Source organism: Lynx rufus, unplaced genomic scaffold (genome assembly GCF_022079265.1).
Source record: "Lynx rufus isolate CCGP_SWC_20201006 ecotype Redwood Valley unplaced genomic scaffold, mLynRuf1.p SCAF_7, whole genome shotgun sequence".
Taxonomy (NCBI): Eukaryota; Metazoa; Chordata; class Mammalia; order Carnivora; family Felidae; genus Lynx; species Lynx rufus.
The window spans coordinates 34,836,540-34,862,462 of NW_025814889.1; the positions used below are offsets into that span (position 1 = coordinate 34,836,540).

Here is a 25,923-nt window from a genome sequence, read left to right on the forward strand (position 1 = left end):
TCTTCCAGCATGTTCTCACCATTGTACACTGGGGCTTGCTGTCATCAGATGCCACACCTGCTCTGCTAAACAGTGCTTACAGCCACACCCCCAGGGTGTCTGATGGCCCCAGAAGGCAGAGAGGTGTGCAGATCCTGCTGGTCAGTCTCCCGGGTCTGACCCTGCTTGGGTTTGTTGTTTCTGATCCTGTGTCCGGGTATGCACTCGCCCCTCTCCACCCTGTTTCTGTCTCAAGATCTGGTTCCCCACTCCCCTGGCCCAACCAGCTTCAGCCTGATGCAATAACTCCAGCCTCAAGACCCACAGCCCTCCCTCCCCTGGCTTACTGCACTTCCTGGCCCAGTTGTGAGCTGGAGTCTCCAGAGCCTTTGGGATGTGAACATTAGCTCTTACTCTTAACCAAAGCTTTTGGAAAGAAAAGTTTCATCTTTTTAATTTTTTTTTTTTTTTTTTGAGAGAGAGAGAGATATCACAAGTGGGGGAAGGACAGAAAGGGGGGGGGACAGAGAATCTGAAGCAGGCTCTGTGCTGACACCTGAGAGCCCAACACAGGGCTCGAACCCATGAACTACAAGATCATGACTTGAGCTGAAGTTGGATGCTTAACGGATTGAGTTGCCCAGATGCACCAAGAAAAGCTTTATCTTTAATTCTGATCTGGTATCCTAAAAAAGATTCCAGTGATTTATGTTCACAATTTGGCAATTTGCCCTCTTACCCTTGTACTTTAGTCAATTTTGTCTGTCTTTACTACCTGTTTGTTTCTTTTGATTTCACTGACTTTTGAACAAGTTAATGTTGAACTTGTGATGAGGGAATTCTTAGTTCCTCTGTGTTTTCACTTGCGAATTTCTTGCTGTTTATGAAACAGATGACCTTTTTACTGTTTGGAGAAGATGATGTCAGGGGCCCCTGAAGTTCCAGTTGTTCAGAAGATGCAGAAGTGGAAGTGCTGGAGGATTTGTGGGTGTCTTTGGAGGCAGACGGCCCGAGACAGGGCTGGGAAGGAGAGGGGCACATGGCAGGCAAGTGCTGTAGAAGTCACTGGTACAGTCTCATATGTCTTATTTACCTTGACCTGGATGATCTATCACGATAGTTATTTCCGGTAATAGTAATGGCTACTGTTTCTTGAGAACTTACTATGCTCCAGGCACTTTGCACACATTCTTCATTTAATTCTCACAGTGCACCCATGTAGTCATTGCTTTTATGACTTCCACTTTCAGATCAGGAAACTGAAGCATAGAGAGTCTTTTTTTTTTTTGAGAGAGAGAGAGAGCGTACCAGCAGGAAGGGCAGATGGAGAATGACGGAGACAGAGGATCTGAAGAAGGTTCTGTGTTGAGTGCAGAGAGCCCTACGTGGGGCTCAAACTCACAAACCCAAGATCATGACCTGAGCCCAAGTTGGTTGCTCAGTGAGCCACCCAGGCACCCCTGAAGAGCTTAATAACAAGGAGAGCTCTTAATAACAAGGAGAGCTTAAATAACAAGGCCAAGGCCATACAGCTACGAATGGCCAGGCTCAGTTCTCTCAGCTCTCCCTCAAGAGCCATTATCCCTCTTGCCTCTGGCCGCTCCTCCTTACACCCTAGCTCCTGCCTCACCCCTCCTTATTTCCTCAACTGCTGTGGTTCCAGATCCCTGATTTTCCCCCTAAAACGTACCTTCTATTATATCTACTTTTTTACCCGCTGTTTAGTGGGTTGCCCCACAATTGACAGTCACATTTTAAGGAGGGGTATACTGCCCAAAGTTTATGAGCAGATTTTGGAGTACCTCTTTGTGGCGCTTGTTGTCTAAGCTATGTTCTGGACCCTACAATGACATCTCACGCACAAACACCCATATATCTTCCCCCAAAACATACATAAGCCCACACGTGCATATAAACTCACATAAACACATAGACACATACAAAGATGCATACAACTGCCCCCCCAAACATATACATAATCCCCACATGCATAAACCCACATGCACACACATGCACACACACAAAGATGTACACAAAAACCTGCCACAAAATGCACCTGAACACATATAAACACACACATAAATCACCCCACAAGTGCATAAATGCTCACACACGCACACAAACGTAAACCCATACACGCAGGCCTACTTGTTGCCTCAGCTCTGCCAGACTATCTTCCTTGCCTCTCTTTGGAGACCCGAGCAACATGAGGCTGAGAGGAAGTGAAACCTGCCCCAACAGGAAGTGAAAAGAGGATGGTGAGCTTTTCTGGTGCTTCTGACACAGCTGTCGGGGGACTCAGCAAACAGTCTGCAGTTTCTGGAGCTGCTCTGAGGTAACTGGGATCCCCTGGGGTGGGGGTCCAGCTCATGAGGTTCCAGTAGGTAGCTGGGAAGCTGGGTACTCGGGCTTTGTTTCCCTGGCAGCAGCCTCCCTGCCCCCTACCTTAGGTGAGTTTGTGACTTTCGGTGCGGAGGAAGTGCATAGCCTTTCTCTACAACAGGCTTTTGAAAATGGTTGTGGGCCCAAGGACATTCACTCAGAGTCACAGATGCACATGGTCCGTTTCCTCGTTCTTACTCTGGGAGCAAACTATTTTTATAGAGTTTTCATGCACTCTCTTTTAAAAGTAAAAGAAACTTTTCATGAGGAGAGAGATGAAGTAAGCATAGCAGTAATTATCACAGGGATTATTTCTCCTTATGCTTGAGCAGGCTGGTCCTGGACCAGTGTTAGATAAACTTTTATCTGTCAGGCCAGGAGAAGTTGCTAGATGTTGGGGCACACAGCTACTTCTGGTGTCCTTGGAGAGGACAGAGTTGGAGATTTAGGAACTTAGTGGCCTCTGTTATGTGTTAGTAAGGAGAGAGGGAAAGGGGCTGGGGCTGTTGATTGGAAGACACAGCATGAGATGGGTGGGATGGTGACACAAATGTCACTCTTCTCTTGTCCTAGAGGTTTCAGCTGTTGGCAAACACTGTAGCCTCAAGACAGAGTCAAAGACTTCATGAAATTGAGGGGGTTCCTCAAAAGTCCAACTCTCTGATTCGGGTAGCTACCCTACCATAGCTGTGGTACTAGAGTAAATAGTGTCCAGTTCCTTCTTAAAATCCCCTGTTGGTGTCTGATGTACCATTGAATAATTGAATGTTAGCCCTGGAAAGGACCTTGGAGACAATGTATTTCAATGATTAGCAAGCTTTCCATTTTCATCATATCCCTGCATTTCTATTTATTTCATATCTTTCTTTAAATTAACTTGTTTTTAAATTTTTTTATTCAACCTAAACAGTGATATCATGTATCACTAATGAAACATGTATCACACTTTGAGGACCACTGATCTAGTATAATTTGCCCTTTTCACAGATGAGAAAACTGAGACCCATAGACACTAAACAGTTTGTCCAAGGTCTCATGGTTAAAGACATCCTAATTTGGGACTGATCCTGAGGTCTTCCAATTTATAGTCTTGATTCTTTCCAGGATACCATATCCTACTATGAAGTATGAAGAAACAATTCCTTTTTTTAAAAAAAATATCTATTTATTTCAGTAATCTTTATACCCAACATGGGGCTCAAACTCATGACCCTGAGATCAGGAGTTTCATGCTCCTCTACCTGAGCCAGCCAGGTGCCCCACATTTCATAAATGTAATTCAAATAAATAAGCAGGTAAAGTGCTAACAGTGTCTAGAAGGAGGAGACCACTAAAGGTGAGTTTCTTTCCTTCCGCTGTTCAATCCTTGCTCACTGCCAACCTGGACTAGCAGCTTTTAGGAAGCTTTTAGAATCTTTGAATGCTAATGTTCTGAAATAGCAAGATGATATCTCATGGTGTGACTATTGAGTGATTGTTGTGCTGTGATAGGATCCCAGAGAGTCTCATCAATCCAGACATGCAGGTCTTACATTCTGGTCTAATTTCTTGTATTACTTATTTACTTTTTTCTCCAATCTATTTTTTTCTTTTTCTTTTTTTTTTTTCTTCTGATATGTCTGTTATTTGGGTGTTGGATTTCCTGAGCCAATAATCGTCTCATTTGTTTCTCTCTTATTTCATCTTAATTTCTAAAAGATGGTCTTCAATTCCATCTTATAATATTGCTAGTAAATTTTAAGATTTCAGCTCTTGTATTTTTAATTTCTAAAAGCTCTTCTCATTCTGTTTATTTAATTTATTTTATTTGAGAGAGAGAGAGAGTCAGGAAGAGGGGGAGAGGGGCAGAGGGAGAGAGAGAGAGAGAGAGAGACAGAATCTTAATGACACGGGGCTCCATCCAACAACCCTGGGATCATGACCTGAGCTGAAATCAACCAACTGAGCCACCCAGGTGCCCCTATTTTGAAATTTATTCTTATTTTTTTTTAAGTTTATTTATTTATTTTGAGAGAGAGGGGGATCAAGTGGGGGGAGGGGCAGAGAGAAAAGAGAGAGAGAGAGGGAGGGAGGGAGGGAGGGAGGGAGGTTCCCAAGCAGGCTCTGCACTGTCAGCACAAAGCCTGACTTGGGGCTCAAGTTCATGAACCGTCAGATCATGACCTGAACCAAAACCAAGAACTGGTCACTTAACCAACTGAGCCACCCAGGTGTCCCTTTTTTTTTTTTTTTCTTTTTTTTAAGGAATCTACACCTAGCATGGGGCTCAAACTCATGACTCTGAGACCAAGAGTTGCATGCTCCATCAACTGAGCCAGCCAGGTACCCCTCATGCTGCTTATTTTTTATAATTCCCTGTGGCTGGGGCACCTGGGTGTTTCTGTCTGTTGGGTCCAACTTGGGCTCAGGTCATGATCTCACAGTTCCTGAGTTCAGGCTCTGTATTGGGTTCTCTGCTGTGAGCACAGAGCCTGCCTTCTGATCCTTTGTCTCCCTCTCTCTCTGTCCCTCTCCCTCTCTCTCTGTCCCTCCCCCTTTCAAACACTCTCTCTCAAAATAAATAAATAAACATTAAAATAATAATAATAATTCTCGGTAACTGTTTTATGGGCACAATATCTTTTCATATCCTTCTTAGGATATTAAGTATGGTTCTTTTGAATTTTTCTTTTATTTCCTTCTCTTGTCTTCCTTCTCTGTACATGTGTGGTTTTGTTTGTTTATTTGTTTTGTTTGTTTTTAACTTCCTTTATCACGTTAGAGGCTTTTTTATATGTCTTGTGATCTCTTACTCTCTGGTGATATTTAAAAGTGAAACACTCAGGGTGCCTGAGTGGCTCAGTTGGTGGAAGCAACGACTCTTGATTTCAGCTCAGGCCATGATCTCACGGTTCATTCTTTGGCTCTCAAAATAAATAAATAAACATTTTTTAAAAAAGTGAAACACTAAAAATCTGATTGCAATGTCTTCCTCTACGTGTGAGCAGGGCTTGCTGACTGAAAAGGTCCACTTTTTTAAAGAAGGCCTTATGATGACTTATTATTTGGGAAACCCCTTCATGTCTGTACTTGGAAGTCTTTCCTCTGGGGTCTCAGAGAAGAACCCTTCTGTATGCTGCCTCCTGGTAATCTGAAAACAGAGTGGTAGAAGGAAAATCAGAGTTTGACGTTTAAATCTGCACATTTTTGCTGACCTACTCCCTTCTTTAGTCCTGTCAGGTTTCCATCTGAGCAATTTCCTCTTCCAGGCATCCCAATGCCTGTGGATGGCCCATCTGGGTGGCCAGCCCTGCTCTCCCTGCTTCTGGCCGTGGCGATGCCTTTTTTCTGCTCAGCCATATCCATAGATGAAGCATGGAACCAGCTGTTGATGAGAGAGAAGATGATGCAGCTGGGGGGGCAGCTGGTGCTGACCGAACAGGAGGAGCTAGCCAATGAGAGGCTCATGGCCCTCAAAAAGGCTGAGGTGACACAGGCGATGAGGACCCAGAAGTTCCCTCCCAGCATGCACTTTTTCCGGGCCAAGACTCTCATTGAGAAAAGTGAGGTGTTTAATATCCTGAAGAAGATGCCAAAAGGTAGAGGTTTGGAGATGGTGGTTTGGGGGTGCTGGGAAGGTAGGGAGAACTAAACTTGGAGCTAGTGTTGTTATTGGAGCTGTTATTGTTCTAAATGGAGCAGTGAGGGGTGCCTGGTTGGCTCAGTTGGTAGAGCATGTGACTCTTGTTCTGAGGGTCAGGAGTTCAAGCCCCACAATGGGTGTGGAGCCTACTTAAAAAAATAATAGTAGGGGCACCTAGGTGGCTCAGTTGATTAAGCGTCTGACTTTGGCTAAGGTCATGATCTCACAGCTCATGAGTTCAAGCCCCACATTGGGCTCTGTGCTGACAGAGCCTGGAGGCTGCTTTGGATTCTGTGTCTCCCTTTCTCTCCGCCCCTCCCCTCTCTGTGTCTTCCTCCCCCCCCTCACCCCCCCCCGCCTCCTGCCCCCTCTTGTGCTCTCTCTCTCAAAAATAAATAAACATTAAAAAAATTTTAATATAAATTAATAAATAAATGGAGCAGCAAGAACCCCACTTGGCTACTCTGCACCTTTGTTCTTGCTTCACAGACTAGGAAGGGGGCGGTCTGAGGGGGCTGCCATTTCACCCTGGAAACCCAGAGCCCTGCTTCCAAGGGGACTCTGCCTCAGACAGACAGCAGGGAGTGGGTGCTGGGCATCACTGTCTTTCCTGACAAAGCTGATGTGTCCACCCATAAGCGGGTATCTAGGCCCATAGGAACTACTGCTTTCTTCACAGCTTTTCCCACATCTGCTTCTTCTGCCCCGTCTCAGGCTGAGGTACCAGAGTATGATGTGAAAGTTTCTCTTGAATAAACACATTTCTAGTAGTGTATGTCTATAGTATATATACACTTCTATGAGAAGTAAAATAATTACCATCCTGCACAGGTAAATAGCAGTTTGCAGCTTACAAGGACTTTTCTATACCTCTTATTTTATAACATTTTGGGTTTTTAAAAATGTTTATTTTTGAGAGAGAGAGAAAGAGAGAGGCAGAGGATGAGCAGGGGAAGGCAGAGAGAGCGGAAGACACACCTGTCAGCACAGAGCCCGACGCGGGGCTCAAACTCAGGAGCCTTGAGATCATGACCTGAGCCGAAGTCTGACGCTGAACCGACTGAGCCACCCAGGAGCCCCTATACCTCTTTTATTTTAATGTTAAATATGGAGACTAAAAAAACAAAGAAACAACTGTGCAGTTGGTAAAGTCACATCCCCACCTGATGGAGGACATAAGGTTTAGAGAGGTGACATGCCAAAGCTCACACAGCTGTGACACCTAAGTGGCCCGTGTCAAGGCCAGGTGCTAAGACAGAGCAGGAAGAGCAGAGGGACAGTGTATACTGTGACTTGAGGAGTGCTGTAGTCTAGATTGGTGTCAGGTCTGAAAGAAGCATAGGGCATCAATGGCAAGCCTGCAGGCCAGAAGCTGCCTAGATACTGGCTGGAAGCAGGGAATGCAAAGCCAATGCGTGGGCACTGGGAGCAGGCTGAGAGGACTGAGGACAGTTGTGCAAACAGGACCAGGGTGGGAGCAAGGGCTGAAGCTCATCCCTCCCCCCCCTTTTTAAAGTTTATTTATTTACTTTGAGAGAGAGACACACACACAGCTCAAGCTCATGTGTGGGGGAGAGGCAGAAAGAGAGAGAGACAGAGTCCCAAGCAGACTCTGCGCTGACAGAATTGCTGATGCAGGGCTCAATCTCACAAACTGAGATCATGACCTGAGCCAAAATCAGACACTTAACAAACTGAGCCACACAGGTGCCCCTGGGCTGCTTCTCTCTCTCTCTCTCTCTCTTTCTCTTTTTAATGTTTATTTATTTTTGAGAGAGAGAGAGCCAGAGTGTGAGTGGGGTAGGGGCAGAGAGAGAAAGAGAGAGAGGGAGACACAGAATCCGAAGCAGACTCCAGGCTCTGAACTGTAGCACAGAACCCAACGTGGGGCTCGAACCCACAAACTGTGAGATCATGACTTGAGCCCAAGTCTGACGCTTAACCCACTGAGCCACCCAGGCTCCCCTGGGCTCCCTCTCTTGAATGAGGTCATCATGGCTTCTGACTAGTGAGGGATACTCCCTTCTTAAACCAGAGCAAAGCAGGCAGTGGCCATCCTGGGGAGATAATGGCAGACATAGGCCTGGGAAGTCTTTGCGCTGGAGTGGGAAAGGTACATGATGTGCAGTTGTGGGGAACTCTGCCAGATAGGCAACCTTGTGATTCTCACTTCTTGTCCATCTGCACTGTCCTCACAGCCCCTGAGCCCTGGAATCTGGATTTCACCTCTTTTGCTTCACTTCTACCCCTGCCCTCCTTCCCTTTCCAGGGGCTGCCTTACACGTCCATGACTTCAGCATCCTGAGTATGAACTGGCTGGTGAAAAATGTCACGTACAGGCCCCACTGCCATTTCTGTGTCACCCCAAGCGGGTACTTGAAGTTCAAATTTGCTTATCCAGCGCCCCCCACTCCTAAACCAGCAGAGTGTTCGGAGTGGGTTTTGCTGGAGAAATATCGAAAGGAGCTACAGAATGTCACTGAGTTTGACAACAGGTGAGTGTGGTTCAGAAAGAATGTGTCACATGCTCATCGTAGGTAGTGGGTGGTGTACAGGTATGTCTTAGTACAACCCCATTTATGAAAATCTGTCCTTAAAAAAAATCAGGGCACCTGGATGGCTCAGTCAGTTAAGCGTCTAGTTCGACTCTTGATCTCAGCTCAGGTGTTGATCTCAAGGTCATGAGTTCAAGCCTTGCATTGAGCTCTGTGTTGGGCAAGAAGCCTACTTAAAAAAAAAAAAAAAAAAATATATATATATATATATATATATATATATATATATATATCAGGAAGCTTTTTCTTTTAACTTTACAGGATACTTTGCTTCACAAAAGCATTCAAATAGTAATTTTCTGGTTCATTTAAAATTCAATCTGATCTGCAAAAGGTATTAAAAGTGACACTATTGTTGCATCAAATGAAATTTGTCTAGATGCTTAATTTCCAGCAAGAGGAAAAGTTCCCAGCTCCTGGAATAATGATGGTCCATTGGTGGGTGAAACAGCTTGAAAACATGATGAAGCAACTTCCTAACAAATTTGTAAAGTAATATTATAAGTAATAACTGTTTTTTAATCCTAGAACCATCTACAGAGTGCTTTTTTGAGATTATTGCCCTTTATGAGTAAGAAATGTGAAGTTCAGTATGGTTAAGGAAGTTGCCCAAGACCACACAGCTAGTAAATGGCTACTCAGGGATGTAAACCTGAGTCAGAGTTATTTCCATCAACAGAATACTACACAGTAGGTAGCTTAAACGATGGGAATTTATTTTCTCACTGGTCTGGAAGCTAGAAGTATAAGATCAAGATATTGGCAAGTTTGGTCTCTCCTGAGGCCTTTGTCCTTGGCTTCCAGACAGCCGCCTTCTCTGTGTGTCCTCACATGGCCTTTCCTCTGTGTGCACACTCCTGGCATCTCTCGTACCAGCCCTATTCTATTTGGGCCCCACTGTAATGACCTCACTTAACCTTAATTACCACCATAAAGGACCTATCTCCACATACAGTCACATTGAGGGTGAGGATTTCAACATACGGGTTTTAGGGGGACACAATTCAGTGCATAACACCCCCCGAAGAGGCTTAGTCTAGGGTGCAATGGGGTCAGACTGGCCAAACATGCACAGGGGAGCAAGACAGCCTGGTTGGTGGGAACATCCTACCTGAGCTGTGCCCTGAGGAGCATAAAGCAGGTCTCAGGGATGGGGGCCTCCATCAGAAAGCCTGGGGTGCTTTCCTTGGCCTTTTATCACTGCTCACTGTGATGCATCTGGGTTTTCTTCTGGGTGGGAGAAGTGAGGTGGGCAAGACTCCTGCAGATGCCTGAAGGTGGTGGCTTGAAACACACTTCTTCAATTTACCCTCTTTATGTCTTATGCAGACTTCTTCAGACTTTCACTCTGATGACCGAGAACCCTGAGGTGGCTTATGCAAACCAAGATGCTGTCTGGTCCAAGTTTAATAGTATCTTCTTCACAATCTCTGGCCTTGTCCACTATGCACCAGTGTTCAGAGACTATGTCTTCCAGGCACTGGAGGAGTTCTACCAGGACAATGTACTCTACCTGGAGCTCAGAGCCATGCTGTTCCCGGTGAGCCCACCTCTCCTCTCCTCTGATCTGGCTTGACTTTCAGATGTTACCTTGTAGGTCTTCACAGGCTCCCAATTCCAGTATTGGGATAGGGACTGGATGCTGCCTTCATCTCAAAGGGGACATGTGTCCTTCCAGGGATGACCATGAGCAAGGAAACCTGAACTGTACTTGGCTGGCTCCCACAAAATTATGACCTTCACCCTCACTGCCCTTTTACCCCATCTTCTCTCATGATCTCCACTTCTCCCCTTCTCCCCTTCTCCCAGATACACAGTGCCTCCCAGTTGCTCAACGTTTCCTGCCCTTGGGCTCTGAGCAGTGCCGCATGCCTGGACCTTTCTTGCCCTGTCTCCTTTCATATCAAAATTTAGCTTCCCAGAGTCCCTCAGGATCATGTTCTTGGTACTGGGACAGCTATTGGGTCTGGCAATTGGATCACCCTGGTAGCCTGGGGAGAACGGATTGCTGTGCGAGGGTCACCCAGTGAAAGAGGTGGGGATGGAGGCTGGGAGAGTAGGGAGACCACAGGTATGAGATGACAAGGCCACAGGCACAGTAGCAACGATGAGGAAGAGCTCGTGTGCTGGAGGAGGAATCTAGAGGTTTTACTGACTAACTCTGGTGGTGAGGACTCTACTGCAACTGGCTGGTATTCGACTTGGGTTGTCTGGTGGTGACATTGATGGTGACATTGGGGATATAAGAGGAGGGGCTGGATGGGAAGGGAGAAATGGTTTTAAACCTGTAGAATGGAGGTGCTATGAGACATCCCTATGAAGATGTCCAGGAAGTTGCTGAATATATGACTTTGGAACCCAGAGGAGAGAGGGTTCTAGCCTGGAAATACATGTTTGACATTTGTCTGCAGAAAGGTAATCTTTAAAACTGTGAAAGGGATGAGGTTCCCACAGAAGCTGCGAGATGAGAGGAGGAGTGGGCCTGGAAGGGGGCCCTGCACACAGACATCAGATGGAAAGTTCATGAAGTGGACTCAGAAGGAGCTGTTCTAAAAGTAGGAGACAACTAGGATGGCTTCCACAATAGGGGAGGCCTCACTCAGGAGAGCAGCCCCAGGCGATCAGATGCTCCCAGACCATTCCTCTGGGATATCTGTTAGAGAGAACTTCCCTGAGGACTATTTGTGGGAAGGATTTGGGTATTGTGGGAATGGGAAGGATTTCTGAATCCTCACAAACGTTGGAGATGGTTAAAGATTCTAAGACGCTTGGGGAAAGTAACCTTTGTATAGAGCTCTCCCCTATATTGTATCCTAACTAGTCTGCTCATTCACTGAAATATTTATTGAGCGCGTCAACACCTTGGTGACTGACCTTCAAGTTTGTGGCAAGGCCCTCAGGATGGCATTATTTTGGCTTTGTTACCATATTCCATGGTCTTTATAGGTTCAGAAATTGTATTGTTTGTACAGTCAGAAGTGATAGAGCTCCAGAGGACTGACACACATTGAGCAAGTTCATAAGAGACAGATACATAAACGAGAAAGGCAGAATGCTGTTTTTTGGAGAAAAATCAATCAGACCAGACACTTAGAGCTTCTTGATTGGTAAGTTCTCTCCTTGAAGGCAAATTGTAGCCTTTCCTAAAGCCAAATTATAGCCAGAAATGTGTTGTTGAACCAGAGCCCTCATAAGCCTGGTCACTGAGCTCTGAGAATTTACGGGAGTCCATGACAGTGTTCTTAACCTTGAGAAAAATCCAATGAATTCCCGGGGGGGGGGGGGGGGGAGGGTGGAAAGTGCTCGAATAAGTTGACTTTATTGAAGACAGTGTTTTTTTTTTCTTTTTTAATGTTTTTTTGTTTTTTTGGTTTTTTTTGAGAGAGAGCGAAAGATAGAGAACACACATGAGCAGGGGAGGTGCAGAGAGGGAGACACAGAATCCAAAGCAGGCTCTAGGCTCTGAGCTGTCAGCACAGAGCCCAACACGGGGCTCGAACCCATGAACTGTAAGACGGTTCTCACAGTCTGACTGAGAGACTGAGCCGCCCGGGCATCCTGAAGACAGTGTTTTCACATGTATCTATGAAACTTTCTAGGAAACAATATAATGTACAGATTGTGATATTTTTGCATTCTAAAAATTTTTAAAAATTCTCTGTGGGATTCTTAAACTGACTTTACTACCCCTAGTTTGATTTAAAGTGTTCAAGGACTTTCTAATGAGGGATTTACGTGTCCCAAGAACCAGTAATTCCAGTTTGTGGGTCAGGGCTCCCTTTCCCTTCTTCTGAGACAAAGCTTCCTCAAGGCTCAACTCTCCCTACTGACCCACCTTTTCTCTTAGTTATGTTAATACCCTCCTTGAGGTTAGCTCAAGGCCAGGCCCTGGAGGGTCCTGGTGAGCTGGCTCTCAAGTAAGGGTGCCTATCTCCCCCAGGATCTGACGTTTGTTTGATAATTAAAGCTTTAAGCACAGTTCTTGGGAAGTGGGAATGGGGCTGACCTTTGTCCCTCAGTAGAGCTTCCATTGGTTTTGGGAGCAGAGTACACAAATGATCCTTTTCCAGGAAGAGAGAGTGTCCAACAACCTCTTAAGAATTTCTGTAAGAGGGGCGCCTGGGTGGCGCAGTCGGTTAAGCGTCCGACTTCAGCCAGGTCACGATCTCGCGGTCCGTGAGTTCGAGCCCCGCGTCAGGCTCTGGGCTGATGGCTCGGAGCCTGGAGCCTGTTTCCGATTCTGTGTCTCCCTCTCTCTCTGCCCCTCCCCCGTTCATGCTCTGTCTCTCTCTGTCCCAAAAAAAAAAAAAAAAAAAAAAAAAAAAAAGAATTTCTGTAAGAGATGAGCTGGCCCTGGACCTGGCCTAGGTAAGGTGAAAGAAACTGCGCTTCCTGGAACAATTTATTCCCATGTTTTTTGACTAGGAAATCGTTCTGTCTGCAAGCATGAACTCCCCACCTGCCCCCCATCTAAGCCCCTCCTCCTGTCTGGGTCCCACTTAGGCTGGTTCGTAGGTTGGCCAATCCCTCCTTCACCCCCTTCCCAGGAATGTGTCAGTCCGTATGTCCCCTCTTTGTCTCCTGGTCATGTGGGTATTCAGCACTGAGCAGTTGTTGCCTCATTATTTATGTCAGATCGTGAGATATTTCAGACTGGCCCCACATCTTATATTGGCAAGAGGCACCAAGAGTGATAATCATGCTTGTTGATTGTGGTCCTCAAACTTGGCTGTTCATATGAATAATTCAGAGGTGCTCTTTAAAATTCGTGTTTGGACCCTGACCTCCCAGGGTTCTAATTCTGTGCTCTTGGGTAGGACCAGGAAGCTACAAAATTAACTAGCCTCTTCCTCTCCTCCCGGTGATTCTAATGCAGATGGTCTGACCCAGACCACACTTTGAGAAAAGGCCTTCTTTGCCTTGACCTTTACAAAGCACGTGAGGTGCATAGCAAGGTTGCATTTTACAGATGTGGAAACTGAGGCTTGGAAAAGCCAGAGTTTGACCAAGATCACGTTGGTGACTTGATTGGGTGACTGGATAGATGCCAGGGTGCTGGACTTGCGCACTAAGGCAGCCAGGCTTAATCTCAAAAGGAGCCCCAGAGAAGGCATTCTGCTGTAAGTCTCATCCTTCTGTAGGGAAAAGAGAGTCCCTAGGATTGGCTGAGCTGATGATTCACCCAGAGTGCTGCTGGCCCCTGCTGGGGGCCAGGGGCGGGGGTTGCTTCCTGTTGGGCCATTCCAACAGCTTTCTCAGCGTGGGGCATGGGGGAGGTAGCCCGTCAAATCCTGGAGGAGACCTGGGCTCCTTAGGGGGTGGAGGGAAAATGAGGGAGGGGGGAAACTGTGGAGGGTTTTGGTCTTGGTCGGTTTGAGGGCTGTGACTTTCATCTTGAGCCCGATGGAGAAGCATTTAGGGGAAGATGCTGAGCAATTGGAGGGAGCAGTTTCCTGCTCCATTGCTCCCCCTTTTCTGCGGGGGTATTTTCTCCTTACCATGCTGAGTGGGCTCCAGGACATTTAACTTGGGGACCCTGCCTCGCTCCTAACCTCTCTTCCCACTCTGCCCACCCCCCACCATCCTAGAAGGTGGAAGGCTGCTGGGATTTGGGATTCTGGAGAGGCTGAGGGGGATGGGATGTGACCATTTGTTCTGCTCTGACCCTGGAACAAAGGCCTCTTGCAATAGAGAGTCTATGCCTTAATGCCCCCCATTAGCCAGAGTAGGGGGAGCCATCAACACATTAACAACTAAAAACCGTCTGCACTGGAATTCTTTTGCTGAGCCGCACAACCTCCCCCTTCTTGCTAGTGGGGCTAATTCAGGGCCTGGGATGATGTTGATGGACTATCCTGGCTGCTCAGCCTCCTATTGTGTTACTAATGCTTGATAACAAAGGCTACTTGCCTTTAGCAACAGTTGCTAGGCGGGTCTTATCTCCTGGGCTCCAGTCCCTTCCCCCACGGCCAGAATCTGAGGCCCAGACTGGGTCCTGGCCAGTCCTCAGAGTGGAGCTCTTATAAGACCCCAGAGGATTATCAACAGGAGATTGCCCTGCTGGTACTTATTGACAGGGGGTCTTGGGAGAGAGACAGGCAGTGGCAGAGAACCCACGATGGTTGTTCCCAGATGTTTTCTTGGATGCTGTCACTTGTATAACAAACATTACTGGCACTTCTACCCATCCCACCACCACCCCCCCCCCCCCCGCCAAGGTTTTTCCTGGATTTTTGGCAGAGCCTCCACTGAAAATTCCACCTGGCTTGTTGCTGAAGTGACCCCTGTTTCGTGTTACTGGTATAACTGGTAATACTGACGATCGAGACTGGAGGGACCCTCTTAACTGCTCTCCTTTATAATAGCATTTATCCTACTATGCTGTATTCATGCTGTTTACTTCAAATCCACAAAATGGTAGATCTTAACCCCAGCTGTACATTATACATTAGAATCACCTGAGGAGGTTAAAAACAAACAAACAAACAAACAAACAAACCACCCCAGAGGTTCTACCCCAGAGATTCTGATTTAATTAGTCTGGGGTGAGACCCAAGCATTTCCCTCTCCCTAGGTGGTTCTAAAGTGCAGCCAGAGCTGAGACATTGAGCTCCCCTAACTGTCACTATCACAGAAAGGGAAAGATGGGCTCCTGTGATGACTGGAGACACTCAGGGTCAGCAAGATTCTGAAACTCAGCAGACCTCCAGCCCTCACTCCCACTGTGGAGTATGACTCAGTTTCTTAAGCTTTCTGAGCCTCAAAATCCTCATCTGTAAAATGAGAACTACCTAATGTAGTTTTGAGGATTAAATGAGATGATGACATGAAAGTGTGGGCATATGCTTGGCACCTAGTAGCTGAGTAAATGGCTGGTAAATAAATGAATGGTGCTTTAGCAACTCATCTTTCTAGGATAACTGCAGATTTAGGGTTGTTTTTCTACATCTGGTGATGATAATAAGATTGATGCTAATAATATTATTATTAATAGTTATCATTTCCGTTTTTTTTTAAGTTTTTATGTATTTATTTAAGTAGTCTCTACACCCAATGAGGGGCTCAAACTCATGATCCCAATATCAAGAGTCCCAATATCAAGAGCATGCTCTTCTAACTGAGACAGCCAGGTACACAATAGTTATAAATTCTTTTCTTTCTTCCTTTCTCTCTTTCTTTCTTTCTTTCGAGAGAGACAGCATCCCAACCAGGATCTGTGCTGTCAGTGTGGAGCCCATTGTGCCCAGTGTTCATGGGGCTCCAACCCACGAACTGTGAGATCATTGTCTGAGCCCAAATCAAGAGTTGGACGCTTAGCCAAGTGAGCCACCCAGGTGCCCTCCTCCTTTTTTATTCTTTTTATTTTTTTCTGAGTTATCATTTCTAAGTGCTTTACAAATATTAACTCATCTGATCCTTGCAACAATCCTATGAGGTATGATTGGCTGGGGCAGATTGTATCTCCACTGTGAGCCTAAACCCAGAAGGCTGCCCAGAATCCCCTAACCAGCTGTGAACTTTCCTCCAGTACCATGCTTCACAGCAATGTTCTAATCAGTCTAGCTGTGAGGCCGGGAGGAGTTGCAGGTCTCCCCCTGAAAAGGGTCTCTTGCTCCTTGAAATAGGGGTGCTCTTGAACATTCAGATCCTGTCCTAGGTGCTTCCACAAAGCCTGCAGATTCTTGGCTGGAGGCCAGAAGCCCAAGAACACAAGGCACAGGCGGCCCTGGTGGTGATTTACTGAGGCACCAAGAGACCAGGGGCTTCTGTATCTGCCGCCCCAGGAGCCAGATTCCATCTTTGTGGCTTTCCATGCTATGGGAACTAGCAGTGGGATTGGAACCCTGCAAGGCAGGGGTCCCAGATTCTCCAGCAATAAGTACTGCAATGATAGAATTGATGGCTTGGAACTGCTGCCATAGGCAAACCCCCACCAAGCCTCTGGTTGTATCATTTGCATATCTGTACATCCTTGTTTAGTATGCCAAAGATCTTCTTGTAAACAGAATTGTCACTGGTTGATTTTTCTAAAAGGTTCTTTTGTCTCCCTTCTGTTCTGCTGGCACTACCACCCCTCCAACATCCATCTATTTATCAATTCTCCAAAACATGCTGCCTGGGGCTGAGTAGTTTTGAAACTCCAAGTGGACAGTGCTCTTCCTCAGTTAATGCTTATTTATGGAGCTCCTTCTCTGGTGCTAAAGGAGGGAAGGTGGGAAGACCCAGATGACCTGGATCCTGCCCTCAGTGGCCTGCAATCCAGATGGGCTGTGTGGGCACATGACTCAGTAATGACACAGCAGTCAAGGCACAGTGGAGAATTATGTTCTTCCCTTCTGCAAATCAGCTGGGTAAGGCCAAGACAGCTTCAGGTATCAGTTCTGGGATGGGTTAATGCAATTGTTCTCAAACTTTTACACTCAAAAATTTTGGAGGATCCCAAAAAGTTTTTGTTTATGTGGATATTATCTACTATATCTTGTATAATATAGCCTTCATTAGAGATTAAAACTGAGAACTTTCCAAAACACAAGTCTACATAAGCACACAATCCATTATTTGTCAGACTAATATTGTCACACATGATGCAACCTCTGGAAAATTCTGCATATTCAGGAGAGAATGAGAATGTAAAAGACAAATCTTAAATTTAAATCTTAAAATTTTTATGAGGAGAGTTTTTGATTTTGCAGATTGCCTGTAAAAGTCTAGGAGACCCACAGGGGCTCCCTGACCACACTTTGGGAACTGCTGGGGTACAGCATATAAGCTTTTTCAGCATCAAAGATTTGAAGATTCTAACAGAGTGCCTGGAAGTCTGTTGAAGCCTTGATCAGTGACAGGAAGAATTCTCTTTTTAAAAATCTCTGGTGAAGGGGCGCCTGGGTTGCTCCATTGGTTGAGCCTTTGAGCATCTGACTTTGGCTCAGGTAATGATCTTGCAGTTCGTGAGTTTGAGCCCCACATCAGGTTCTGTGCTGACAGCTCAGAGCCTGGAGCCTGCTTTGGATTCTGTGTCTCCCTCTCTCTCTGCCTCTTCCCCACTTGTGCACTCTCTCTCTCTCAAAAAATGAATAAACATTAAAAAAAAATTTTAATAAAAAATATCTGATGAAGTAGGAAAGAACAAAAATAACTTTTTCTTTACTCTCTTAAGGTTCTGTTTTTGGGGCCTGCAAGTTAAACTGGCAAAAGCCATATTAACAGGAGAAAAGGCATACACATTTTATTTGATGTTAATATTTAATTTTTATGTGCATGGAGACCTTTGTAGAAAAAAGTGAAGACCCAAAGAAGTGGGTAGAACAGGTACTTATACACTGTTTTAACAAGTGGCGATAATTTGTGGAGAAATGACAAGGCAATAGGTTTGGGTTTCTGGGGCAGTAAATTGTGGGATAGTAAATATATGGGGGAGACTAATAGAAGATAAGAGTTATGTTAGTAAGGTTTGTTTGTGCAGACCCATCTCAGAACTGCCCTTCTGTCTCCAATGATAAGGGTCGTTTTCCTGGTGTGGGAGATGAAAGGGGGAACTTGCACCAACAGAAGTTTATGTCCTTTTAGGCAGATAGGAGGAGAGCAAAGATCTCTGTGTTTGCTGCTTAATTGCCTTCCACTCAAAATAATTCTTATGCTGGGGCGCCTGGGTGGCTCAGTCTGTTAAACATCCAAGTTCTTCTCAGGTCATGATCTCACAGTTCTTGAATTCAAGCCCCACATCAGGCTCTGTGCTGACAGCTCAGAGCCTGGAGACTGCTTTGGATTCTGTGTTTCCCTCTCTCTCTGCCCCTCCCCTGCTCACACTGTCTCTCTCTCTCAAAAATAAATAAACATTAAAAATTGTTTTAATTATTATGCAAAAGTGGCATATTTTAGGGTGGCATGGTCTGATCCCCTTCAGTAAATAATAATAATAGGTTATACTAGATACTGAGCTAGCGGTACCTAAAATTCTCTCCTCTGGAAAGTTCTGGCAGCCTTAACATTCAGTAAGCACTGTTGTCCATTCCTAGACCATGCAATCAGGGAAGATACACCTTCCAAGAGTTGAGCCCAGAGATTGTGTGAGAGGCCAGGCTTCCCTGGGGCATCAGCAGAGGAAACCAAAGAGCCAAGGCCAAAGGGGCCAAGAGAAGGAGCTGGAAACAGCTGCCTGTTTACCCCACTTCCCCCAACCCAGGCAGCAGAACAGACACCCCCCCCCCCCCCAATCCAGAGATGAAAGAACAAAAAAGCTGCTCTGTGTGTCTGGGGAGAAGAGGAGGCTGTCCTGCAACAGAAGGTGGCATCTGCAGGGTGCAGCTAAGAGGGAAAGTGGAGGTGCCCCAGGCTGGCAAGGGTGCTGTGAGGCAAGGGACCTGTGGGAAAGGAGAAAAGGGTCCTGGAGAGCATCCAGCTCCTGGGATGCCAGGATACAAGAATTGACCCCAGTGAGGAGAAAGGATTCCTCTCCATTAGGTGGTGAGATAGTTCGAGGCTCCCACTCTGCCTCTCAGCCTCTGCTCCCTGCACCCTGGTGGGCTCTCACTCTGTGTGGAACCATTGCTTCCTACACCAGGACACTAGCAATGCTTTCACCAGCGGGGCTGCTGCTTGGCTTGCTTGCAGAGCAGGCTTCTCAGTTTCTTGCATATCAAATCCCCCTTGCCTTTCCAAGTCCGACCTCACCGCCATGTCCCCTGAAAAACTTCTCTGATCCTATCCAGTTAAAAGGAGACCTTTTTCCTCTGAGATCCCATAAACCTCTATTTAGCACTTAATTCTTCCTCTTTGTATTAAAAAAAGGAATAGAGTCTGTCTGCACTAAATTAGAAACTCCTTAGGGGCAGGCATCTTGTCTCACTCACATTTGTTTACCCCTTCCAATGCCTAGCCTGGTTCCTTGTACACTGCGCGTTTTTAATTGATGTTCGTGGAAATACCTTCTGCATATTATTTCTTCCCATCCTCCTTTGCCCCACAACCTCTTTGGAAAACCCCGCATCCTGTCCTGAATCCTGACCTGCCAATTTGTGCAGGGGTGAGAGCTGACCCAGTGACAGGAGAGGGCAGAGGGAGCGGCAGGGGCCATGTCATTGCTCCAACCCCCTCCAACCTGTCACCATGGGCTTGGTGTGGCCCAACCTGCCAAGTGGGCACTTTGGAGGGGACTTCTTTATACCCCTGTCCTCTCCACTGTGTCTTTCTACTTTGTCTTACCCACGGTCCAATCCTGGCTCTTCTCACTCTGCCCCTAACCATGTCCACCTGAGGGGACATCCCACCTAAGAGTGGGAGAATGGGAAGATAAAGTAGGTCCTTGGTCTCCTCTTTTTGGCTGTCCTCTCCCCAGCTGACCTGTTCTTCATTCTTTACACAAATACCTTTTGAGCACCTACCATGTGCCAGGCACTGTTACAGATGTAAGGACCCAGCAATGAATGAGACAGGCAGACACCCCAGCTTTGTGGTATTCAAGAGCATTATTCCAGACATGACTAGGACTTCTGATAAGTGTCAGAAGCTGTTGAAGGCACTGGACAAGGAAATTGTAGAGATTTAGAGATTATTGGCAATGGGAATGAAGTTTTGCTCACCTCTGATGTCTGACCAGGACCATGCTTCCCTCTCAGGTGTATGAACTGAACGGGACTGTCCATAGCCAAGAGTGGTCAGTGAAGACTTACAGAGAAGTGGCTTGTATGTTTGCAGAAAAGCATCCTGGGTTTATTGGAATCAAAATCATTTATTCGGATCACAGGTGAGAGAGAACATGGCTGAAGCTGCAGGATTTGGGAGAACAGGATGCAGGCAGAGCTACTAGACTTGGAAGGGAAGGGGAGGAGAAAGGGAGAAAGAGGGAGGCTGGGAGGCCAGCTTCTGAGACCCACCCTCCATGCCAAAGAGCCATGGCTTTGGCATGCATGTTCCTGCATGAGAGCAAAAATCTATCTCTGAAGTCACTTCTAGTTCGAGTCTTCACAACCAGACTGAAATGAAGAAGTGTGGCAATTTTCCAAATAATTCTAGGCCTTGACCTCATGTCGGCCTGGGTGATTCAGTTATGGGTATGTTTTTGCCAGTATGTTCAGATAACTGGCCTATTTCTTTGTTTCAGTTGGCTGGTGGGGTTCTGCTTCATGTCAACCATGTGCTGTCCCTGGCTGTGTAGTTGGCCTTGATTGGTGACCCAGCCCTGAGTGACAGCTATCTCAGAGTCTGTGTGTGGATGTGTGACCTGGCAGTGAGAACAAGGACCCACTTTTTCCCCAAGCAAGCACAGAAAGCTTTAGAGCTTAGTTTCCCTTCTTAGTTCTATCCAAGGAAGGCTCTCTGTCAAAGGCAGGCCTGTGTAAGGACTGTGACCCACCTGCGGGGCTGGAGATGCAGGGGTGGCAAACAGATGGGGATCACACTGAGTCAGTGCTTGGGGAGGGGCAGCTCAGCCCTAGAGGTTGGGCTCTGGATGGCAGTCAAACCCCTCCCCGCCCCATTTCCCCTGAATCCCCTTCACCGTTTGTGAGAACAGAGGCCTGCACCTGTGTGCTAGTGGGCCAGGGTGGAGCTTGCGAGCTGGGGCCCCACTGGTTCCCCTCAGAGGCTCTCTGGGGGCCAGTGGCAGGAAGGTGTGAGGGCTGGGTTACAGGTGGTAAATCCTCCTGTGATCCCTTAGAGGATCTGCAGGAGGGGGAGGCTCTGCAGGAGAGGGAATGGGCAGGCATAGGGAGGGGGCAGGAGAAATGTAGGCCCATAGAACTGAGGAACAAGTGAGCCAGCTGCTGTGCAGAGACCTTTGTCCTGTCACAGAGTTGTGCCAGACTTTTCTTTTGGTGCTTCTGTTGTGCTGCTTGCCTCACCCCTATCCTGGGCTTGAACAGAGAGGGTACAGACAGAAGTAAGACAGTTTGCTTACATGGTTTCTGGAGTGCCTAGGGCCTTGCTGATTCAGCTGGAGGGAGAGGACATACAGTTGCCAGGTCCAGCTGACTCGACAGGGAATTGGGCATTCATACAATCGGGAATTGTAGCATTTCACAGGTGTCCAGTGAACAGAGAGCTGGCCTCTGTACTGCACCCGTTCCAGGAGCCTTCATCTCGGGGATGCAGGGCAAGTTTCGGACAAGACCTCTTTGCTTCATACAAATGTGGACAAATGAAACCTATCCCATGGGTCTCCTTTCCTCACTTGTTGTTCAGACACCAAAGTTTCCTCTAGAACCAGCTGGACTCCTCAAAAGGGTGGATTTGGGTGAAATATCTCTCAGATGTATCCCCTGGAAGGGATCACAACAGCATGGGCAGGATAGGCTCATGTGCTGAGGGTCTGAGAAGTGGTTACTGAGTAATCTGGACTAGACCAGCCCCAGGCACTGGGGGAGCTGCTCCGGGGTACGGGGTCCCCCCGGGGTACATAGGTCCGCCAATGCCAAGTCACACTGTCTCCTATGCTTTTCTCTGTCTCTCCCACAGAGTCAAAAATGTGTCCTTCATCATGAAATCCATCCAAACAGCCATGACGCTCCGAACCATGTTCCCCAGGATGGTGGCAGGGTTTGACCTGGTAACAGACACTGCACAACAAAGCTGTCTGAGAGCAGGGCCCAGCAGGCAGCTCTTTGTGAAGGCCCTGGCAGCATGCACTGAAACCTTCTGCAGAGGCTCAGGCTGTCAACCACAGGCCTGGCCAGGGTTTAGCACTGACCTTGTGTAGGGGCCTGCAGGAGGATTATAGTCACAAGAGAAAGGAGAGCAGACAGGGCCAAAAGCCTGAAAAGGGGAGTTCCAGAATAAGGAAGGAATTCAATGAGGTTGGGTAGTAATGGTGGGCTTATTTCCATTTCCCTGCCCTCCATCCTCTTTCTAGCACATGTGGCCTACCTACACCTGCCTCTTAAAACTATAGCACATAGAGGGTGGTCTGGAAGCAGAGATGGGTCTAGCCCTGGGCAAAACTGTCAAGGATGGGAAAGGTGTCCTCTGTCCCTTCATCCATTTGCTTCCTCAGCTATTTTTGAAGCTGCACGTCCATAGCGGTGTCACTGCCTTGACCACCGCCAACCCCCCGCCCCCTCCCAAATCAAAGCCATAGCTGAGTTCTGATAGCCAGGGCACACTTCCTAGGTGGCAACTCATCAGTCTCATTAAGGAAGCTAAATTAGTTTGAATAAACTGGCTAAAAGGCACTCCTGACTCCCTCTTATAGGGAGGGAGTATATCTGTACATTTTACCTGAAACTGGGCTTAAGCTTTTGCTTTCAGAACATCCAGAGCTCAAAGGAGTGGATTTCAAGGAATCATTTTGTTTGTACTGGGATGCCTTCCTGGGATCTCTGGGGGGTGCTCAAGGATCTAGCCTCTCCAGAAAGGGGCAGAAGTTCCTCCCATCTCACCTTTCCCCTCTGTGTGCAGCCCTGACAAAGGGGGCTGAGAAGAAGAGCCTCTAGTATAGAACTTCCAGAACAGTTCCTTCAAGGACTGTAATGGACAAGTTCTAGAGGGAAATTGGGGTAGGAAGGGGGGTAGATAGTTGTTCAAAGGAGTCTACTTGCAAGTTCCAACTCTCTTTCAAGCCTGCACTCCATTCCACTACATTGAATACCTGTATTTGGCTTATTATAAAAATGTTCCATTGCCCCCCAACAAATTAAAATAGGCATTCTGAAGGGGGTACCCATTTTATCCTAAGGCACCCTTACTCTTGGCATGCAGCTACAAGCCCTGGGGATATGTGTGGTTTAGTTTGAAAAGCATAGTTTTGTTGTAGTTACAGCTGAGGCACTGAGTCACAGAGGGACCCTGCCAGGAAACTGACATGTCCAAGGACCCACAGGTAATGGGTGACAGCTGAGTCTGGAGCCTTCCTGACTCCTGGTCCAGGGCTCTTGTTCTCTCGCACTCTCTCTCCATTTTCTGTGGGTCTGTCAGTATCTCAATGTCTTGTTTTCTCTGTGTCTCTCTGTTGCTCTTGCTTTCTCCCTCACTCTCTGCCCACAGCAAGGAGCTCAGGGCTGAGCACAGGGACTTGGAAAGTGGTGTCAGAACACAAGGTGGAAAGGGGTGGGAGGATACGAGATACAGCCTCTGACTGACTAAGCGGGGGGAATTATTTAGGGGTAATAATACACTTTCTTTTCTTTTCCAATTTTGCTGCTGGTCATTTTTAAAAGGCTATGTGACAATGGCCTCAAGTAGTAACGTCAGATTATAAGGAAGAGTATTCACAGGCTATTGAGGGTACCATCAGCAAATTGAGGCATGGACCAAGCAGACAGCTCCATGTCCCCTCCTCTCTGTCCTGCAGGTGGGGCATGAGGACACTGGCCACTCCTTGTATGACTACAGGGAGGCTTTGATGATTCCCACCTTGCATGGCGTTAAACTGCCTTACTTTTTCCATGCTGGAGAGACAGGTGAGCCATGTGGAGACGAGCAGGACAGAGGTGGGACGGATAGGAAAGCTCCTTATCATCACTCAAGAGAACTGATGGGATCCTGGGGCAGTATTGGTATTGTTGATAGTCATTTTATGGCACTTGTCCATTTCATATGGAGAAATATGTATTCCCCCTGGAGAAGGAATAACAATGATAATATAACAGTATCTGGCATTTTACATATATTATTTCTAATTCTCACCCCAGTCCTGCCAGGAAGGTGTTTTTATCCCAATATTATTTATTTTTTATATTTTAAACTGTACTTTATTTTATTTTTTATTTTTTAAATATTTTATTTATTTATTTTGAGAGAGAGAGAGAGAGAGAGAGCGTGGGTGAGCAGGGAAGGGACAGAGAGAGGGATAGAGAGAGAATCCCACACAGACTCCACACTGTCAGCACAGAGCCCAATGAAGGGCTCAAACCCACGAACTGTGAGATCATGACCTGAACTGAAACCAAGAGTTGGACACTTAATCAACTAACCAATCTCTATCCCCATTTTATAGATGAAGAGCCCAAGGCTCCAAACATAGAGTACTTGGCCCAAGGGTAAAGAGCTAGTCATTGGTGGAATTTGATTTTGAATTCTTTCTGATGATCTCCATTTTATAATCAAGTTGTGCTTAAGAGGTTAATTCACCTGTCCAAAGTCACACAAGGGTAAATGGCGGAAAAGGGACTACAACCAGGCAACTAGGAGGCTCTGTCCACACTCATCAGTGCTGAAGAGGAGACCCCACCCAGCCCAGACAGCTTGACTACTATTGTTTATGAAATGCCATTAGCCCAGCCATGCCTTTGCTCCCTAAAGCTCACTCCACAGGTTCATAGGTCGTCTCTCAGAGCTTCCCATATTCCAGTCCTTAAAATATGTAAGTCCTAAGCAAAAGGAGTCCCAGATCATGGCTGCAATTTCAGGTTAAAATGAAGATTTGGGGGGCTTAGATCAGGAGGAAATCTTGCTGCTACACCCCACCTGGTGTCCCTGAGTACTGTAGGCACCTGTCACCCTTAGAAGACCAAGGAGATAAGTGGAGAGCAGTGTGGGGGCTTGGATTTCACAACCAGGCTTAAACCTTGGTTTATCACACCATCTCTCAGAGGAAGGGTATGTGTGCCTTACTCTCTTATTTCCTGGGTCCTTATTTAAGACCCAATTTAGATCAAAACTGTTCTAGGAAATTTGAAGAATTGTTTGTGGGGGATGGGGCAAGGGAGTAGGGGGATGTTAACCTTGAAGAGCTTGTGGTCTAGTTGGGAAAATCATACTTACCCGTGTGAAATCATTTCAACAGTATGAAACACTGTAATAGGATCTAACCAAATTCCAAGACGAATGGCCCTAGGAGAGGATTTTGCCAGGAGCTGGGTGTTTGATACCTGAGAGTAATGTTCTTATTTTTATTTATTTTATTTTTTTAAGTTTATTTATTTATTTTGAGAGAGAGAGAGACAGAATGTACATGTGAGGAGGGAAGGGGCAGAGAGAGAGAGAGAGAGAAGGAGAGGGAGAATCCCAAGCAGGCTCTGTGCTGTCAGCACAGAACCTACCAACCATGAGATCATGACCTGAGCCAAAATCAAGAATTGGATGCTTAACTGACTGAGCCACCCAGGTGTCCCTAATGTTCTTATTTTTTAAAAGGAAGAAATCTTTGAAAAAAAAGTTCTAGATAGGAAACCAGTGAAAATCCACCTAAAACACATGCCCTAAAAAGTAATGGGAATTCTTGGACTTTATTCCTAACAGAACAGTGGAGTTTTCATATTTTATATGTGGGTCAGTTAGGATGCTTTTGGCTGCCAGGAATGGAATACACACATTCAATAGGTTTTACAACATCTGTTATTTCACATAATAAGCAACCTCTGCTGTTTTCATCAAGTTCAGGGTTTACCTTACTTGGTTGTCCATGAAGTCACATTCAGGTGAGACAAGATGTTTCCTCTAGGGTATCTTCTT

General features: G+C 46.5%; 1 protein-coding gene across 8 annotated transcripts in view; it reads left to right on the forward strand.

Moving 5' to 3' along the window:
• Positions 1-2,238: 2,238 nt before the first annotated feature.
• Positions 2,239-25,923, forward strand: part of ADA2 (adenosine deaminase 2) — a 57,196-nt gene continuing 33,511 nt past the window's right edge. For 6 of the 8 annotated variants that reach the window (XR_006959725.1, XR_006959723.1, XR_006959726.1 and 3 more), the window contains exons 1-7: positions 2,239-2,314; positions 5,572-5,939; positions 8,253-8,478; positions 9,868-10,078; positions 20,154-20,281; positions 21,991-22,081; positions 23,822-23,930. Coding sequence is in view for 4 of the 8 variants with exons in the window: in XM_047065228.1 (XP_046921184.1) it covers positions 5,618-5,939; positions 8,253-8,478; positions 9,868-10,078; positions 20,154-20,281; positions 21,991-22,081; positions 23,822-23,930 (1,087 nt within the window). In the remaining 4 variants the exon portion in view is untranslated. Of the gene's footprint in view, positions 2,315-5,571; positions 5,940-8,252; positions 8,479-9,867; positions 10,079-17,750; positions 17,848-20,153; positions 20,282-21,990; positions 22,082-23,821; positions 23,931-25,923 lie in introns of those variants that run through there. The other 2 variants (XM_047065230.1, XM_047065231.1) reach the window with 2 other exon arrangements.